The sequence below is a fragment of the Schistocerca gregaria genome, chromosome X (assembly GCF_023897955.1).
Source record: "Schistocerca gregaria isolate iqSchGreg1 chromosome X, iqSchGreg1.2, whole genome shotgun sequence".
NCBI lineage: Eukaryota > Metazoa > Arthropoda > Insecta > Orthoptera > Acrididae > Schistocerca > Schistocerca gregaria.
In genome coordinates, this window is record NC_064931.1 from 771,055,015 (window position 1) to 771,075,166 (window position 20,152).

At 41.5% G+C, this 20,152-nt stretch overlaps 1 protein-coding gene across 2 annotated transcripts in view; it reads right to left on the reverse strand.

Moving 5' to 3' along the window:
- Nucleotides 1-20,152, reverse strand: part of LOC126297836 (cyclin-dependent kinase 17-like) — a 162,309-nt gene that overhangs the window by 95,871 nt on the left and 46,286 nt on the right. For both annotated transcript variants that reach the window (XM_049989087.1, XM_049989086.1), the window contains one exon: nucleotides 8,545-8,625. In XM_049989087.1, coding sequence (XP_049845044.1) covers nucleotides 8,545-8,625 — 81 coding nt within the window. The remainder of the gene's footprint in view (nucleotides 1-8,544; nucleotides 8,626-20,152) is intronic.

Below are 20,152 nucleotides of genomic sequence, written 5' to 3' on the forward strand. Positions count from 1 at the left end.
GTGAAGATGGGGGATGGGGAAGGATGCGGAAAGGGAAGGTATGCAGCCCGGAAAGGAAAGAAGGCCACATTAGCTCGGGGTCCCGTGCTCGCTACGCACGTATCTACAAAAGAGTTGCGGACCCCCTGGGGGGATATTTATGGCTAACAGAATTCTTCATTATTAAAAAATCTCTGGGAAGGTATTGTATCCCATACTTGTTTGTTTATGATGAATTGAGAGTCATCCAACCTACATATTATCCACAGTAGAACTGACAACATTGCTGTTTGGTGGCTCATGTAATCCATTCCCAGGTTAAATAATTAAAACTACAGACAGAGCATAGCGTTATAGCCAATTATTGACTCTGATTATATGTAATGTATGCACAGCGACCCAAGTCAACAGTATTTACTTTAATTCTGCAGAAGATGCTGGTTTCGATATCATATCAACCTGCCCTAGTATTTGTAAAAGTGTAGGACAGACACTGGTTGCATTATAGCATGTCAGTATGAACACCAACAGCAAATGCTTTTTTCACAAATGGTGATTATTTACTGTAGAAGCAGTAAGCAATTGGGTAAAGACCATGATGACAACACTTCCAGGACAAATGATCTTCTAAATGTGATTGAAATCACTCTACATTGGGTGAACCATGACATGGACAGCCCAGGACCAGTGGGTTGGGACATGGAATCCAGTAACAATGAGCACCAAAACCATATACTTGGTGGTGTCTATTTATTAAAATATCAGGCTTGATGTCTATAAAAAATGTGATATGCAGCTTTCAAACCTGACAACCACATGGAGGAACATGGTAATGCTACACCAGGGTCATCATAATATATGAATGACTCTGATATCGTTTTAAATAAAACCTATAGCACGAGTTTGTGCAATTGTTTCCTATCATAAATAATTAAAAATTATAGACAGATAATATTTTGCGTTAGACCAAAACACATCAAACACAGTTTAGTACATGAATCATATAGCACAGCCAGGTAAAGGTGCAAGATGATGACACTTTTCCTTTATACCTTCTGAATGTGATTGTAATTATATTATTTTATGCACGTTCTGTGATGTGAATGCTCCAGGGCCAGCAGGAGGTATGACAGATGTGACTTTAAATTATAATAATGTATGACCATACATGTTAAACAGAAGGCTGGGCAGAGGATGTCGCAGGCAGGCAGATATAGTTATCTGGGCAACCCTGCCAATTCAGCTGAGGCTACGCTACCACACAGCACCGTATCAATAAGAAATGAAGCACGATCTGCACTGACGATGTCTTAGACCATCCATCACCAATGGGCATTCACTCTCCACCAAAGCAGTCAAAACCTGGGTATCTACTTATGTATCCAAATATCGACACTAACCCCCCCCCCCCCACACACACACACACACAGCACAGCCACACAATTTCCTGTGTTGATTTCCCCACTGGGGACTCCACTGCCTCCCTCCACCAATGCCTGTGGCATCACTGGCAATGAGAGCATATATACTCTTTTACATTTACACAAAGAAATGGGGAAAAGGGCCAAATATTGAAAAATGTGGAAAATGTCAAAAATTTGGAAAAACATCCAAATACAATATTGTCACACAGGATATCTCAATTTACACTTAGAATGTAGTCAAGATGTGACATAAGCACTAGATCAAAGTGTCTGGAGAGATTTCTTTGATACCTTCCTAGAATACAACAAGGATGTGATTGATTAGAATCACAGCATGAACTGTCTCCAAATTGACCGAGATTTGCACTAAGAGTTGAGAGAGAGAGCTGGCTGAAGAAGTACATTTATGCTAGCACCAAACAGGGGGTTCTTGTGATGTGACTTTTACAAGTTAATGAATAATTGATCTTTTGGGGAAAAAAACAATAGAAAATTTACAGAATACCACAAAATTCATCAAGTTTAGTGGTGGAACGGGCATTAGGACGCAAGAGATTACATCACAAGGCCAAATTTCAAGAGGACCTCCACCTTACTGTGGAGACGGCAAAGGTTTCATTGCAGTTCACAAAGCCTGTCGAACTCAGTATGTGTGTTCTGAACCTCTCCAAAACCCACATGTACCAATTCCATAGTTTCCTATGCTGGATAAAACGCTGCAATCCACATGAAGTAATCAGCTACATTCACAGACAATTTGGCATGCCTGGACACAGGGTCTATAATCCTTTTGGCATAACAACATAAAACAATAAGGTTATCAACCTGATCAAAGATGAGGTGACCGGTTCACAGATCATTGAGTTTGTAAGGCTAAGCCTGAAAATGAACACATACCACATAGATGTAGGTGCTACCCAAAAGCTGGCTAAGGGTGTGCATCAAGTCGTCTCAAAGGCTCTCATGACTAATGGTTACAAGTGGTGCATGCTTGGGGGGCCCATATGGTGCGCCAGGTAATCTCTCAGTTGGGAGGTCATGATGTATACACTGCACTGCAGCTGAACGTAGGGCTGTCACATCAGGACGACAAACTGTTCAACTGTGGGGATGGGACACTCCTGTACACACATTATTCATTCGAGTCATTGAGCATGTGGAAGTGTATTTATTTATTTATTTATTTGTTCATAAACAGTTTGTGTGTAAGAAATGAGTGAAATGTAAATACTGTATATAAAATGATAAAAGCTCTCAGAAAGAAAGTGATTCCCCCCCCCCCCTTTCGCCTGGTGCTGCTAGTCTGTTCAAAATTACTTCAGGATTAATAGCTAAAGATGGAAGTAGTAGAGGGGGAGCCCATTCAGGAGGCACAGTCCACATTCTGCCAACCCCACAATACCTACAGTCATAGCACATCCCTAAAGCTTGCTAACTTTCACCCCACCTCCACAACACTTCTTTCTTGCACTATTTTTTGAGTTTCAGGCAACTTTCTGTCCCGTATGATAGTTGACCCTGTGGTTTTGTTTCCTGTGGATTTTACTGTTACACGAGTTGTTATTTTATTTGTTCTCATTTGTTGTTACTGTAGTAGCGAACAATGTCTGCAGAAAGCTCACTGAAAATTGTGATTGGAAAAGTTCAATGTTGTCCTCTTGGCAAGGGGATGGCCATATGAAGTCAGCCGAGAGAAATGGTTTGTGTGTTATGCCCCTATTTTGAGACTGAAATACTTAATGGTGGCCCACTAATCTCCATTAACAATGTAACTGATAAAATGCTGCAGCTTTAAACATAAAAAAAAAATAGTACTGCAAAGATGGACAAGGAAATGTTCAAGAAATACAAGGAAACTGGAAAACAGGAAAGCTTGAAACTCTTGGGGGGAAAAAAAACAAATGTTCAAGGGATAAGTGGCTTACCACTATAAATTAATCTGCACACAAATTTTTCCATTTCATTAAATAACAACAGTGATCTGAACAATGATACTTCAATCACATGTCATAGTGCTGAGAGTAATGTCAGTGGAGTTTTCCATTATCACCACAGACAAAGTATAGGTGGATTCAACTAAATATTTGAAGTGTGCACTTTACAATGTTAATTATTATAAGTTTTGACATTTTAGTAACAAGGTTTCATCAGCAACCAACTACATATGAATTTCGTCTCAGGAATCCAGTCTATATCACTGAAAAAATATATTACTGTTTGTGATATAATTACAGTGATACTGAAGCAATGTTTTTTGTATCGCATTTATTCTTTGTCCCAATACTGGTTGACCATTTTAAGATACATTTTGTCACCATGCTAAAAACACATGTATCTTATACAATGAAGAGCCAAAGAAATTGATACATCTACCTAACATCATGTAGGACTCCCGCAAGCACGCAGAAGTGCTGCAACACAACATGCCATGGACTCAGCTAATGTCTGACATAGTGCTGGAGGGAAATGACACCATGAATCCTGCAGGGCTGTCCATAAACCTGTAAAAGTATGAGAGGGTGGAGATCTCTTCTGAACAGCATGTTGCAAGACGGCCCAGATATGCTCAATAATGTTCATGTGTGGGAGTTTGGTGGCCAGCAGAATTGTTTAAACTCAGAAGAGTGTTCCTGGAGCCACTCTGTAGCCATTCTGGATGTGTGGGGCGTCACATTGTCCTGCTGGAATTGACTAAGTCAGTGGGAACCCACAATGGACATGAATGGGTGAAGGTGATCCGACAGGACGCTGACATATGTGTGTCACCTTTCAGAGTTGTATCTAGATGTATCAGGGACCCCATATCACTAACTGCACACATCCCACACCATTTACAGAGCATCCACCAGCTTTAACAGTCCACTACTGACATGCAGGGTCCATGGATTCATGAGGTTGTCTCCATACCCATACACATCCATCTGCTCGATACAATTTGAAACCAGACTTGTCTGACCAGTAAACATGTGTCTAGTCATCAACAGTCCAATGTCAGTGTCGATGGGCCCAGGCGAAGCGGAAAGCTTTGTGTTGTGCAGTCATCAAGGGTACACAAGTGGGCCCTCAGCTCTGAAAGTAGATATTGATGATGTTTCATTGAATGGTTCACACACTGACATTTTTTGATGGCCCAGCATTGAAACCTGCAGCTATTTGCGGAAGGGTTGCACTTCTATCATGTTTAACTATACTCTTCAGTTGTCGTTGGTCCCGTTCTTGCAGGATCTTTTTCAGGCTACAGCGATGTCAAAGATTTGATGTTTTACCGGATTCCTGATATTCATGGTACACTCATGAACTGGTTGGGCAGGAAAACTCCCACTTCATCGTTACTTCAGAGATGCTGTTCCCCATCGCTCATGCACCAACTATAAAACCGCATTCAAACTCACTTAAATCTAGATAACCAGCCATTGTAGCAGCAGTAACCAATCCAACAACTCTGCCAGACACTTGTTGCCTTATATAGATTGTTGCCAGCTGCAGTGCCGTATTCTGCCTGCTTATCTCTGCATTGTAATACGCATGCCTACACCAGTTTCTTTGGGACTTCAGTGTATTTTATTATGTTCAAAGTAAGTTGGGGGACATGAAACATTATTACAGGGTAATTATGAACCTAGTGATCTATTTGTCATAACAAAACCATATGGGTGACCACTTGGCACTTGACGCAAGGGTGTACAATAGTGTGTCATATTTTACTGAAATTATCTCGTATTAGAAGACTAACAGTGTTCCAATTTGGAGTAGATAAAAATTTGATGCCTCCGTAAAATTTCATTCACTCGAAGTGTTCACGTAACTTCAATAACTGAAAAAGTTCCCCCACGGTGACAATTTGGTAACATTCTCAAAAAATGCATTTTCGTTGACTGGCCGTATACAGTCTTAATAATGTGTCTCAGCAAATAACATTAAAATGAAAACAAAGGGCGGCCCTTCCAGAACACAGTGATACTAGAGTTCCACATTCACAAAGTGAGTGGTTTGCGAATTGAATGGAATGCAACATTATATTTGTATTCCGTGAGGGATGTGACAACTCTGCTCCATGCCTCCACAATCCTAATGTAATTTTGAGAAGACTATAGTCCCCATTATCCATGTATATAGAGAAATAAAAGCATTGATTAAATGTAAATACTGTTTATATTGAAAGAAATGATTAAATGTAAATGCTGTGTATGAAACAATGGAAGCAATCAAAAGTAAAATTACTAAAAAATTCTACACAGACAGATAGTGGAAAACATGGTGTTTATGTCTTCTTGTTCCTGTCAGTCTTCAGAAGTAAAACTCTGTAAATAAGCCCTACATGCAGACGCACACATGCACACACTCGCTCTCTCTCTCTCTCTCTCTCTCTCTCTCTCTCTCTCTCTCTCTTCCTCTCTCTCTCTCTCTCTCTCTCTCTCTCTCTCTCTCTCTCTCTCACACACACACACACACACACACACACACACACACACACACACACACACACACACACAGTCCATTGTTTATAAGTTCTGAAGCCTTTTTTCCTATTCTATAATAACTTTGCTTATTAGTTAAACAAGAGAGGGAGATGGGAGACCCCATCACATTGTCAAACAAAAGGACTCTGAGATTTTATATTCAATGTCATATTCATGAGCATCTGACAGATTAGTTACTGAGTTTTTCACTCTGTGTTCCTCTACAAAAAAAAAGAAAAATGTCTACCTGAGCACAGAGTTATAGCTTTTCTTGAAATATATGGAATTGTTGAACGTGTTGTTGTTCTCACCATATATCTTCCCCGAAGCCCCTTTGCATTCTCCAATTAAATAAGTAAATGGTCTGTCTTTTTGTAGATGGTTTACCACAGTTCTACAAAAAAACTGTCTAAGAAACTGCCAAGAGAGAAAACCAGTCTTTGCAGCTGTGTCAGTTTCACATTTTCGCCTTTTCTATGCTATGGGGAAATTGATGCACATTTCCAGTCCCATGGGTTCTTCACAGTTTCTCATTTCTCTGTTAATAATGTGTGGCTACTGCTTTTGTAAGTGCATGCAGTTTCCATATCACTGCTGTAATTGCATTTTTGCTGGGACTTTATTTTGAAAAGTTATTTTGCAGGTTCACCATAGACTCCAGGGACAAAGAAAAATGAGATTTACATCAATCGAGGTGGGTGAGCGGTGTGCCTTCAAGACCCAAAGAGCATAACTCTTGGCTATGAATCAAATAGGGCGACTCAGCATACTGTGGCCAGAAATGCTTGGTGTGATAATGAGGGCTGTGGAAAGGAACAGAGGTTGTGTGCATGATATGTGCTTGTATGAATGTGTGTATGTTTTCTATTTCAGAAGAAGGCCTTCGGGCAAAAACTAAGATTTATAGCAGTCTTTTTTGTTGTGCCTCTCTGCAGCTCAACGTCTCGTGTTATGGTGAGTGCTTTTCATAAAATTTTTGTATTTCATTATGAGTGTTCCAAGTTTGTATCACATACACTCCTGGAAATGGAAAAAAGAACACATTGACACCGGTGTGTCAGACCCACCATACTTGCTCCGGACACTGCGAGAGGGCTGTACAAGCAATGATCACACGCACGGCACAGCGGACACACCAGGAACCACGGTGTTGGCCGTTGAATGGCGCTAGCTGCGCAGCATTTGTGCACCACCGCCGTCAGTGTCAGCCAGTTTGCCGTGGCATACGGAGCTCCATCGCAGTCTTTAACACTGGTAGCATGCCGCGACAGCGTGGACGTGAACTGTATGTGCAGTTGACGGACTTTGAGCGAGGGCGTATAGTGGGCATGCGGGAGGCCGGGTGGACGTACCGCCGAATTGCTCAACACGTGGGGCGTGAGGTCTCCACAGCACATCGATGTTGTCGCCAGTGATCGGCGGAAGGTGCACGTGCCCGTCGACCTGGGACCGGACAGCAGCGACGCACAGATGCACGCCAAGACCGTAGGATCCTACGCAGTGCTGTAGGGGACCGCACTGCCACTTCCCAGCAAATTAGGGACACTGTTGCTCCTGGGGTATCGGCGAGGACCATTCGCAACCGTCTCCATGAAGCTGGGATAAGGTCTCGCACACCGTTAGGCTGTCTTCAGCTCACGCCCCAACATCGTGCAGCCCGCCTCCAGTGGTGTCGCGACAGGCGTGAATGGAGGGACGAATGGAGACATGTCGTCTTCAGCGATGAGAGTCGCTTCTGCCTTGGTGCCAATGATGGTCGTATGTGTGTTTGGCGCCATGCAGGTGAACGCCACAATCAGGACTGCATACGACCGAGGCACACAGGGCCAACACCCGGCATCATGGTGTGGGGAGCGATCTCCTACACTGGCCGTACACCTCTGGTGATCGTCGAGGCGACACTGAATAGTGCACGGTACATCCAAACCGTCATCGAACCCATCATTCTACCATTCCTAGACCGGCAAGGGAACTTGCTGTTCCAACAGGACAATGCACGTCCGCATGTATCCCGTGCCACCCAACGTGCTCTAGAAGGTGTAAGTCAGCTACCCTGGGCAGCAAGATCTCCGGATCTGTCCCCCATTGAGCATGTTTGGGACTGGATGAAGAGTCGTCTCACGTGGTCTGCACGTCCAGCACGAGCGCTGGTCCAACTGAGGCACCAGGTGGAAATGGCATGGCAAGCCGTTCCACAGGACTACATCCAGCATCTCTACGATTGTCTCCATGGGAGAATAGCAGCCTGCATTGCTGCAAAAGGTGGATATACACTGTACTAGTGCCGACATTGTGCATGCTCTGTTGCCTGTGTCTATGTGCCTGTGGGTCTGTCAGTGTGATCATGTGATGTATCTGACCCCAGGAATGTGTCAATAAAGTTTCCCCTTCCTGGGACAATGAATTCACGGTGTTCTTATTTCAATTTCCAGGAGTGTATAATCAGGATGTCACCGTACAATTGTGGTTAAACTCTTTACTAATGAGCGGCTGGAAGGTTATTTGACAATGGAATAGCTGTCAAATGTATAGGTTATGATGATATTAAACAAATTCCAATAAGGAATATGTACTGAAGGATTATTTGCCACTAATATCAAATAATAATGGCGACAATCTTAGACTACATAAAGAAAGTGCAAATACAAAACACAAACAGTGAAACCTGGTGATGTTCTTACCTCCATGCTGCGTTGGTTCCAGAATTCGAGAATGTGACAGTGAAAGCTTCCTGTTGAATTCCGAAAATCCAGAAACCACACCTAAAAATTAATCACACAGAAATATGTAAAACTGAATGTATAAACGAAGCTAATTGAGCAATAACATTTGTAAATTGAATCTTAGTACTATAATAACCAATATTATTTTGAACTCAATGGTCATATAAAGGGCATTTCCACAAAACACTAGAAAAAGCACATTTTAAAATATGTTAGCTGTGTTTATTTGCAATTTTGAAGTTACATTTCTTAAAACAGTCTTCTTCCACGTGCTTCCAGTAATTTTATGGCAGTTTCTTCCACTGTTTCCAGTAATTTTATGGTTATTTTATCTTTTGTTACAACTTTCATTGCCATTAAATTTGCCATGAAATAAAAAAGGTAAAGTTCAGAAATCAATTAAAATTGGAAAGTCTAACACTTTTCATTACTTTTTTCCTTGTCAATGCACTATCAGTCTGTCATTTTTATAATGTATTGTTGTTTGTATCTGAGTCATTAATTGTTAAATATGCTATTTGATCAAAAGTGTCTCATCACCTATTAGTGGACATTAATATGGGGTGTGTCTGCCCTTCACCTTTATAACATCTGCTTATAACTCTGCTAGGGAATCTTTCAGTGATGTGTATGAATGTCTGTGGAGGAATGACAGTCAATTTTTCCCCAAGAAGCAAAACCACAGAAGGTAGTGTTATTAGACACTGTGGTCTGGAGAGAAGTCAATGTGCTAACTCATCCAAGAAGTGATCCATTGGCTTCAAACTTGGGATTCTGGGCAGGCCATTCCATTTCAGGAATTTTATTGTCCACGAGCCATTGCCTCACAATGCTGCTTTATGATATGATGCACTGTTGTGCTGATACAATCAATCATTGTCTCTGACACAAACAGTTATCATCTCTGATAGAAACAGTAATTGCCTCTGAATTTCCCCTCTACCCTACAAAGCACACAACACTGTCAAATATGTTAATATCCTTCCACTACTTTTCACAATGCATACACTGAAGAGCCGAAACATTATGACCACCTGCTTAAAAGCGTGTTTGTCCATCTTTGGAATGAAATACCTCACTGATTCTGTGTATCAGGGATCCAACAGTTTGTCAGTAGTTTTGTGGAAGTATGTGGCATTAGATGCCTACACACTGCTCGTGTAATTCGCGTGAATAATGGGCTGCTGATTTGCGTATGCCGTGACGGCGCCTGATAGTGCCCTAGATAAGTTCCATACGATTTACATCAGGTGAATTTGGTTGCCAAGATTTTAATGTGGGTTCATCACAATGCTCCTCAAACCACCATAGCACAGTTCGGGCTATGAGGCATGGTTAACTGTAATGCTGAAAGATGACATCGCCATCGGGGAAGACAACAAACATAAAGGGATGAAGGTAGTTCACAACTGTCAACATGCCTTCGAATACTACCACAGGTCCCATACAAACGCAGGAGAATGTCTCCCATGGCATAATACTGCTCCTACCAGACTGTGTCCGTGGCACGCTGCATGTTTCAAGCTGTGATTCTGTTTTTGTGGAGATGACCATCGACCTAGTGTATCAAAAATTTGATTCACCTGAAGAGCCGAACATTTCCATCAATCAACGGTTGAATCTCAATGGTCCCATGCCCACTGTTGTAATTGATGACGATGCTGGGTCAACATGTGAACACAAGAGGGGTGGGGTCTGCTGCGAAGCTCCATGTTCAACAATGTACAATGAACGGTGTACTCCGAAACACTTGGGTGTGCACCAACATTGTGCTCTTTCAGCAGAGATGACACAGATCACCATCTACCCTACTTTACAGGGCCGACAAGGCTCCAAACCCCACGTTCTGTGAAGAGTCATGAGTGTCCCACCATTTAGCACCTACTGGTCATTTCACTGTTCTCCTACCTCTTTCCTTAGATGTTCATGACAGTAACACACGAGAATTCAATGAGCTTCACCTTTTATGAAATATTCAATCACAGGCTCAGCACTTTAATAATCTGCCCTATGTCACAGTTGCTTATCTCAATGGATTTCCCTGTTTGCAGCTCATATCACTGCTAGGGTGATTCCCTGTCCGTGTCTGCTCTGGTTACTTTTGTTACCGCCTCACATGCCCGCAACACCCATCAGGTAGCATCTAATGTCGCGATGGGCAGTGGTTATAATTTTTTGTCTTATCAGTGTATAAATAACTTAAAAGATAATGTCCGAAGTTTTCCATGAAGCTTTTTTGCGGATGATGCTACTGTATACAGGGAAGTCACAAAGTTAGAAAATTGTAGCAAAATGCAGGAAGACCTGCAGAGGATCAATGCTTGATGCAGGGAGTGGCAATTGATCCTTGACATAAACAAATGTAATGTACTGCGAACAGACAGACCGAAAGGTCCTTTATTGTATGAATACACAATTGCAGAACAGTCACTGGAAGCAGTTACTTTCAAAAAATACCTAGTAGTATGCATAAGGGGCGATTTGAATGCAATGACCACACAAAATTAACTGCTGGTATGGCATTCATCAGACTGAGATTCAGTGGAAGAATCCTCAGGAAATGTAGTCTATCAGCAAAGGAATAAGCTAACAAAACACTCGTTCCACCAATATCTGAATGTTGCTTGACAGTCTTGGATCCATACCAGATAAGATTGATAGATGAAACAGAGAAGATCAGATCCAAAGAAAAGCAGCACGTTTTTATACAGGTTCATTTAGTAAGCCGATAGTGTCGTGGAGATGCTCAGCCTACTCTGATGGCAGACGCTGCAAGAGAGGTGTATGTTAAAATTCTGAGAGTGTACATTCCTAGAAGAGTCAACCAATATATTGCATACTCCTACACATCTCACATAAAGACAGAGAAGATAAAATCAGAGAGATTAGAGCCCACACGGAGGCTTAGCAGCAATTGTTCTTCCCACAAACCATCCGCATGTGGAAAAGTGGGAAGTGACACTGGTACACAAAGCACCCTCTGCTACACACTGTAAGGTGGCTTGTGGAGTAAAGATGTAAATGTAGAATATACATATTGGTGAGATATCACATTTCTCTCACAACCAAGTGAAGTCTTTTGCCCCATTCTTCTAGAAAATGATACAAGCAGCAGCAGACTGTCAACTATGAGAACAACAGGCTGGCTTTCAAAGTTGGAGATCCTGCTCTGAACATATATTTGTTCTGCAAAATATAACTGAACAGTGCATAAAACTCAACTGTGCACTGCACACAAACTTCATCAGTTTTAAAAAAGCATTTGACAGAATCCTTTCAGAAAATTGTAGGCCTAGAAGGAATTCCTGACCATCTCACCGAGGTTTTCAGAACCCTGTATCTATAGATTCGAGTTCCTGTATGAGAACAAAAGATGGGAACATACTTTTCTTTACTATTCTGACAGGCATCACACAAGTATGCATTTCGTCACCATTCCTTCTCATATTGGTGGTGGTGGTGGTGGTGGTGGTGGTGGTGGTGGTGGTGGTGGTGGTGGTTAGTGTTTAACGTCCCGTCGACAACGAGGTCATTAGAGACGGAGCGCAAGCTCGGGTTAGGGAAGGATTGGGAAGGAAATCGGCCGTGCCCTTTCAAAGGAACCATCCCGGCATTTGCCTGAAATGATTTAGGGAAATCACGGAAAACCTAAATCAGAATGGCTGGAGATGGGATTGAACCGTCGTCCTCCTGAATGCGAGTCCAGTGTGCTAACCACTGCGCCACCTCGCTCGGTTCCTTCTCATATTAGTTACAGATTTCATAATGAGAAGAACTATGGACAACTCTAACATGAGCATATGTCTGAATGAGCAATCTACACTACAACGTAAGCGTACAAAAATTTTGTGGTCAAAGTTCCAGAATTGTTTGAACAGACCTCGTACATACTTCACCAGCCACCATTGGTGCATGGAGGAGGGTACCTTGTACAACACCTAGTTGTCTCCTCTCGTTCCATTCACAAATACGAGTGAAAAACAACTGTCTACATGCCTCTGTATGGGCCCTAATTTCTCTAATGATTGTGGTCCTTAAGCAAAATGTACATTGATGGCAGCACAATCGTTCTGGAGTCAGCTTCAAATGCTGGTTCTCTAAATTTTTTCAATAGTGTGCCACGAAATGTACGTCTCCCCTCAAGAGACTCCCATTTGAATTCACGAAGAATCTCCGTAATACTCATATGTTGATCAAACCTGCCGTAACAAATTTAGGGGAATGCCTCTGAATTGCTTTGATGTCTTATTATAAATCCAACTGGTGGGGATCTCAAACATTCTAGCAGTATTCAACAATGGGTTGCACTACTGTTCTATATGTAGTCTCTTTTACAGATGAGCTACACTTTCCAAGAATACTCCCAATAGATCAAAGTCTACCGTTTGCCTTAGTGATACACCACTAATACTGCATTCAAATATTACAGGATTGTTTTTCCAGCTCATCTGAATTAACTTACATTTTTCTACATTTACAGCAAGCTGCCATTCATCACACCAACTGGGAATTTTCTCCAAGAAGCCCACATGGCAATAGGATTTTTGAATTTTTTTTATGTTTATGGTATGTGAAGTCCAGAACTCAAATGTTGATTGTCCACAGCAAATCGATGCAACTCTCAAAACTTCGAGAAAATCTATTTTTAATTTTCCAAGTACGTTTAATACCCTAAACTAATGCCGATTTTTGTACAGGTAGTGTAGCTCTGTTGTAGAGAGCTCATCTTAAATGAGAGCAGCCTGGGTTCGACTGTCACACGAACCAAATTTTTAAACAAAGGTGCAGGTCTTACGAGCATCTCCCTGAAGCATAAAATACATTAAGATGGAAAAAAGTGGTAATGCTTGAGATTGGTAAGCTGCTTAGAGTCACATTTTGGTCTTTTTTCTGAGTTTGAATACCTACAGCATTTAAACATAAAAGTCAATAATATTATGCTAGTTAACACACATACAATTGTCATTTTTTATGAAAAATGCACATCATCTTTTTCTTAATTATATTTCACGCACAAAAAGCCAATTTTCATTCCAAATATAAATTCATAATTGCCAATCTCTTTCAAAATACTGTTTAAATAAAAAAAATTACATATTAAATTTTTTCGTCTTTATTTACTTTACTCTTCATGGAAAATCTTGCAGATTTTTTTTTTAATAAAATTTGCATTGGTCGTGTATCGAACCCAGCCCACCAACTCACCAAACGAACACCCTACCGCAAAGCCACACTGCCTGTCAAAATAATGAGATTAATTAAATATACCAAAGGTGCTCAGAAAATTTCAAAGTCAATCTTTTTGAGAGCTGCACTGAACAACTTTGGGATATCAACATTTGAGTATTGAACTTCACATACCATAAACATAAAATAAAATACAAAAATACAAATGCGTTTCATGACCCTGAAGTCATTTTTGTATCCTTCAGCATTCAGTCAACCTTTCCATACAAAACACTTCCCTGGGGCGCTCTGTGGACCTTCATTAACAATCTGCACTGAGGCACCATGTCAAATACTTTCCAGATGTCTGGGAATATGGAATCTGCCTGTTGTTTCCTTCGCACTGGGGGATGACATACATGAAGGCATTGGCCTGGCAGCACGTCAACTGGCCTACCATTAATGCCGAAATTGAATGTGTGTGCCTCCTCCCTCAATCAGGCGACTCCTGCTCATGTTTCCCGTCATGTCCCCAGCCCCATCACCCATGGGAGAGGGTCCACATTGATTTTGCCGGGCCATTTAAGGGAACTATGTGGCAGCTTGGGGACACACTCTCTAACTTCTCATATGTGAAATGAATGTCACCATCCGTGCCCTTGAGAGGATTTCCGCCAGGTGACTTGCCCCCTGGTGTCGACTAGAGACCCCAACTGACAACTGCACAGCTTCTTCCAGACATTCAGAACTCAGATGCTGATCACTTTACGAATGTCATGTGCCAAGGATGCCCTGCACAGCTCCCTCGTAATGTACAAGGTGCACCCCAGTCAACAGGTTCAAGTCCTGATGAAATACTGCACCAGTTTTGCACCCTTTTAGAATTCCAGCATCCCAAGCAGTGTGGCCACCCTGCATACAGGCTTGACTGTGCATGGGGCACTTTTAACTGGGCACACACACTCAGCTGGTATCTAGGTTGCATCTATGGGGTTTTCGCAGGCTACAGGGACACTCAGTTTTTTGATGTTGCATACAGGCACATCCAATGACCCACCTCTGCAACTAGTTCCTGCTTAGACTAGTTGCAACTGGCATTCCCAAACTCCGTCTCTGCTCCCCAGATAGGACACTAGAGCAGCCACCAGCGATGCCTCTTGGTCTTGCCTCGCGAGCCAGTACATCCTCTACCCTGCAACTCCGCTTGTCAGCAGGACGGCAAGAGGATCATAGTTTCAGAGTCTGTGGAGACAAACCCATTTTCTCCAACCCTACCTTCCCTCACTTAGGTTGTACCAGTGCAGCTTGCTGACTCTGATGCATTGCCACCTTCACTGCCTCCTGGTTTTCCTGATGCAGCTTGTTGCCTCCAGTGCACTGCCCCCGCAGTTCTCGGCTAGGTCACCTGAGAAGGCCAGCCCTAAGCGTAGAGTTCTGCTGCTCCGCCCAACCTCCCCCCCCCCCCCCCCCCCCCCCACAATCCAATAAAACTGAAATCAGCTGGGACATTTTCAGACCTAAGTGCCAATTTCAGGGGGAAGGGATCTAATATTCTCGCTGCTGTCCAATATCGATGGTGACTCAGAGGCATTACTGCTTGTGATTGACAGGTGTCCCCACCAGAGGCATGTGCAGCATTTCATATGGGCCCAATCACTCACAGCCAAAGGGCTATGCAAGGAGCTGCAAGTCAGTCTCGTAAAGTAGTCAAATACCAACCCTGCTCTTGACACTAATTTTATGGTTAATTTTACTGGTACTTATTGAGTTCTCAGCTCACAATGAACTTGGCTGTGTTTAGCGATTACACATTTGCATTGGAAACTGACCCAAAACTAATCTCGGCATTTACTGAGATATCCTTTTTATTGTAGATATCTTTAGTCAGCTGACACACCACTTCCAGTCCCCCACTCCTGAATTATAAGCATTTTTTTTTTATGTATTTCAAAGTGGTTCTCAAACCTCTCCATTCAACTTTCTAGTAACTTAAGTCAACACTGAAAATGTATGAAAAGATTCCATGAAATAATCAGAAAAAGAAATGACAAGAACTCAAAGAACAGAATCTGAGGGTTTTTGAGAGTCGGGAAAGCATGCAAGGAGGTATCAGAGTGGCTATTAAGTTGAATGAGGTTTTTACTTTTTACTAGATTTATAATGCAGCCTCCTTTGCAGATTTTTTGAAGATAGGTTAAACTAATACAGACCTAACAATGGAGGGAGAAGGTGTAATTGTTAATTAATGACATTTGTAGTAGAGTCATTACACTGTATTTGTCACACACTTGTCTCAAATGGAAACAGTGAACTATGCACACAAACCCTAAAACATAAACTTACTTAACACAATCCAGAAGGCAGACTTCCATGGCCAGTATTTGTAATATTGCTGATATTTTTATTATGGGCATTAGGCCATCGGCCAAGGCATAATTTTCTGCCTAGTTGTCTTCCAATGCTGGACACATCATCGGAGGCTTTAACAACTCAGAAAGCCTTTACAGAGTCAAATCAGTTCAGAATGCCAAACTGTTTACATGCATCCACGCAACAGTTCGTTTGTGATGTCATCAGACTCCTGCCTAAGATCATGGAGTCATGCCAATGTATGCAATGGATTTGTGGGGAAAAGCTGGCACAGTTTGGTTTATTCAATGCTAATTCCCACACCATGTCTAATTTCAATCCTCCTCCTCCTCCTCCTCTTCTGTTGAAATTTTTTTGTGATTTTATATTTCTATGACTTCTGCACATCCTAGGAGAGTAATTATTATATCTTGTAAAACAACAATGTCTAAGAAATCAATTTCATGGCTTCCCTGCCCTAGTGCATGATCTATTACTGCTGATTTATCTGTCTTGCCTTGGACCACATTTTAATGCTCTTGAAACAAATATCAACAGTTTTTAGGCAGAATCTCAAACGATATGTACATTTCTCAACCATGATGAGTACATCAGGAAACTTAGTTCTGCCTGGGTATAAGTGTGATGAACATGCCATTTGTAAGTGAGAGCGGGTCTGATCAGTGCCAGATGTCCTCTGCGACTGTGAACTCTGGGCATGCTTCAGCACCCACCACTAGGCACGATATTAAAACACTGGTGAGTGTTTTACCACATAGATCATGAAGTTGTTAGAAGCCTCATACCACATGGATGCAACCTCCATGTTAGCTACATGCTATTACGATATATGGATGTTGAAATGAAACACATCTTAACTGGCAAACTCAGTGCACTTATCTTCCCTGAGTCACATTAGGCTTCCCCAGACACACAAAGGACTACCTACCTGAGCTGACATTCATTTCCACAGTTATTTGGGGGATCAAGATGATTCTTACACAGCTTTTTTCTTCTACTCCCAACAGGATGAATTGATTGTTGGTAAATACAAACATCCAACCCAACAAGGTAATTTCCTAACCATATATCAGCTAAAACAAGGATCTGTATAAGTACCAAGACAAATGGATTCAAATTGTGAGTTCTTTTTTTTCTTTTCTTTTTCTCATCAGAAAAACACAAGTGGGACCATTAATGAGTTGTCAGTATCCTATTCACACTGGTTTTTGTGAGAATTACAACCACTCTGAAGGATCTATATGAATGAAATAAAATGCATACCACAGATTAGGTAACAGTCTTTAAAATTTGCAGTGAGGAATCAAAGAAAGGCTAGATATGTTCCTGAGAAATCAGCCTTCACACTGTTGTATACGAGTTTACAAAGCATCACCACTGGTTATTAGAGGATTATGCTGAAAGTGCCGGGTGATCAAAAAGTCAGTATAAATTTGAAAACTTAATAAACCATGGAATAATGTAGATAGAGAGGTAAAAATTGACACACATGCTTGGAATGACATGGGGTTTTACAAGGAAGAAAAAAACAAAACAACACGCATCTACCATTATCGGGCCTTTTTCTTCGAGGAAATGCGTGATTCTGGTTCTGTAACTGCTAGCGCGACGGGTGAGAGGTACGCCGATATGTTACAGAATCGCATCATCCCCAGCCTGGCTGATAAACACCTGCTGGAATGAACAATGTTTATGCAGGATGGCGCTCCACCCCATATTGCTAGACGCGTGAAAGATCTCTTGCACGCGTTGTTTGGTGATGATCGTGTTCTCAGCTACCACTTTCATCATGCTTGGCCTCCCAGGTCCCCAGACCTCAGCCCGTGCGATTATTGGCTTTGGGGTTACCTGAAGTTGCAGGTGTATCGTGATCAATCGATATCTCTAGGGATGCTGAAAGACAACATCTGACATCAATGCCCCACCATAACTCCGGACATGCTTTAGTGCTGTTCACAACATTATTCCTTGACTACAACTATTGTTGAGGAATGATGGTGGACATATTGAGCATTTCCTGCAAAGATCATCATCTTTGCTTTGTCTTACTTTGTTATGCTAATTATTACTATTCTGATCAGATGAAGCGCCATCTGTCTGTTATGCGTGTCCACAACAGACAGTGCTGAACCATCAACAAAGACAGATTCACATTTGCTGCTGTACTCTAGTATCAACCCAAAGTAACTGGACAAAGTTTTAGTGTGCATTACTGACGTGGATGAGACAGGAACCATTCCATGCTGTAGCCACACTGCATTGTCCGTTACTCACTTATCACAGTCCGTTGCTTCCACACAGATTACTGTTGTAGCAGCATGCCATATGAGCCAAAATGTAACAATGCGACATATGCACAAGATGGGGACAGAGCATTCTGCCCCAATCAATCTCACTCACACATTAATATTGTGCCATCTGATGTCAATGAGTCTACTGGCATACTGTTCTACACATAATCTAAGTTTATATTCATTTGGGCCACTCTTTTTGGGTGCGGCAATTTGCATGAAAGGCTAAAGCACAAAAGTGAATAGAGGAAATAATAAGTGGTCTAAAACGAGTTAAGATGCGACTGAATGTAATACTGTCTGTGGACAATGTGATATCTAGAGTAGTGACGGCAAGTTCTGAATGGGGAGATGAGTAGCACATATCCCTTTGTAGCAAAATTGCACAAAATTCTTAATTCAAGATATCGGGCCATATCATTCAAGGGCGTAACAATGTAGGCTCTTGTCAAACTACATATAGTATGGGAGCAAGGTGCTGTTTCTCAAGTGCTAAATATAACAAATCGATGACAGTTAACCCCGAAAATACCACGCATTCATTCTGACATTCAATTCAGCAGTTTTGCCTGAACACATTAAGCCTTGATTTATCTGCTTACAGGTTGGTTCACACATCCCAAATCATCTACAGAGCTTCAAATGCCAAAAGAATTAGCGATACCACACTTGTTTGTGAGGGTCTTGCTACTTGATTTAGTGAAGTAGCACAGGTCGGGCAAAGGATAATTGTCATCAAAGTCTATTACCTTTTCAAGCTAACATTCAGCTACTAGCAAGGATTCTGGTTTATAATAAAGACAAAGAGATTCAAGAAATAGAGATGAGTAAATGTGTACACCACGCCGAGGCTAGAAAAATGTCCCAATTCATGTAGCTATTAATTTTTGTTAAATCTTTTTGTCTTTGCAGTGAGAAATATCATAGCAAAAATTATGTATTCAGAGACATAGATGGTGCCTTTAAGAACTCAACATACTCTTGTATGCACGTGTGTCATGCAGTTCTTTCAAGTGAGACAACATCTACCACTAAACCTGCCATCATCCCGTGTCAAAAATTGAGACAGAACAATTATGACCAAAGTAATAATCATACCTGAAACAGACTCTCTACAGTTAGTGATACCTTAGACACACAACCAAGACACTCCCCATAGAGCAAATAAGGAACCAAGAAGCACATACCAAGTAAAATGGCAAAAAAGTCACCAGATAAAATGGTGTATATTTTATCTGAAGGGTCTGACCAAGACCAAATCTTATAAGACATGGAATATATAGTATATTGCAAGGAACCTCTAGCCCCACAATCAGGCCACTGTTGGCTGTGAGTTCTTAATGTTGGCTGAAAGGCAAATGAAAAGAAAAACCGATACAGTAAACTGGCTCCAATACTAAAGTGTTTAATATAGATGCCCTATGGTGCTTGTAGAACAAAAAAAGATTGCTTAGGAAAGGAGTCTGCATAAGACCAGTTTTTAAGAGTCCCTTGTGCTAAAGAGATATACATTCCATAGAAAGGACATCATCAGACAAGAGAGAGCTTATGGTGAAGTGGGAATCCTTGTGAAAATAAATACCACTCAAGCCAATAACGGATAAATGTCAAAAGAAATTTTGACCAAATCATGAACGGTTGCCATAAAAAAAAGAGAAATCATCTAAATATGAATATTAGCAGTAAGTAATCATCTTGTGCTGATGCAGTTCTTCTTATGTCCATGCTTGCTATGAAAA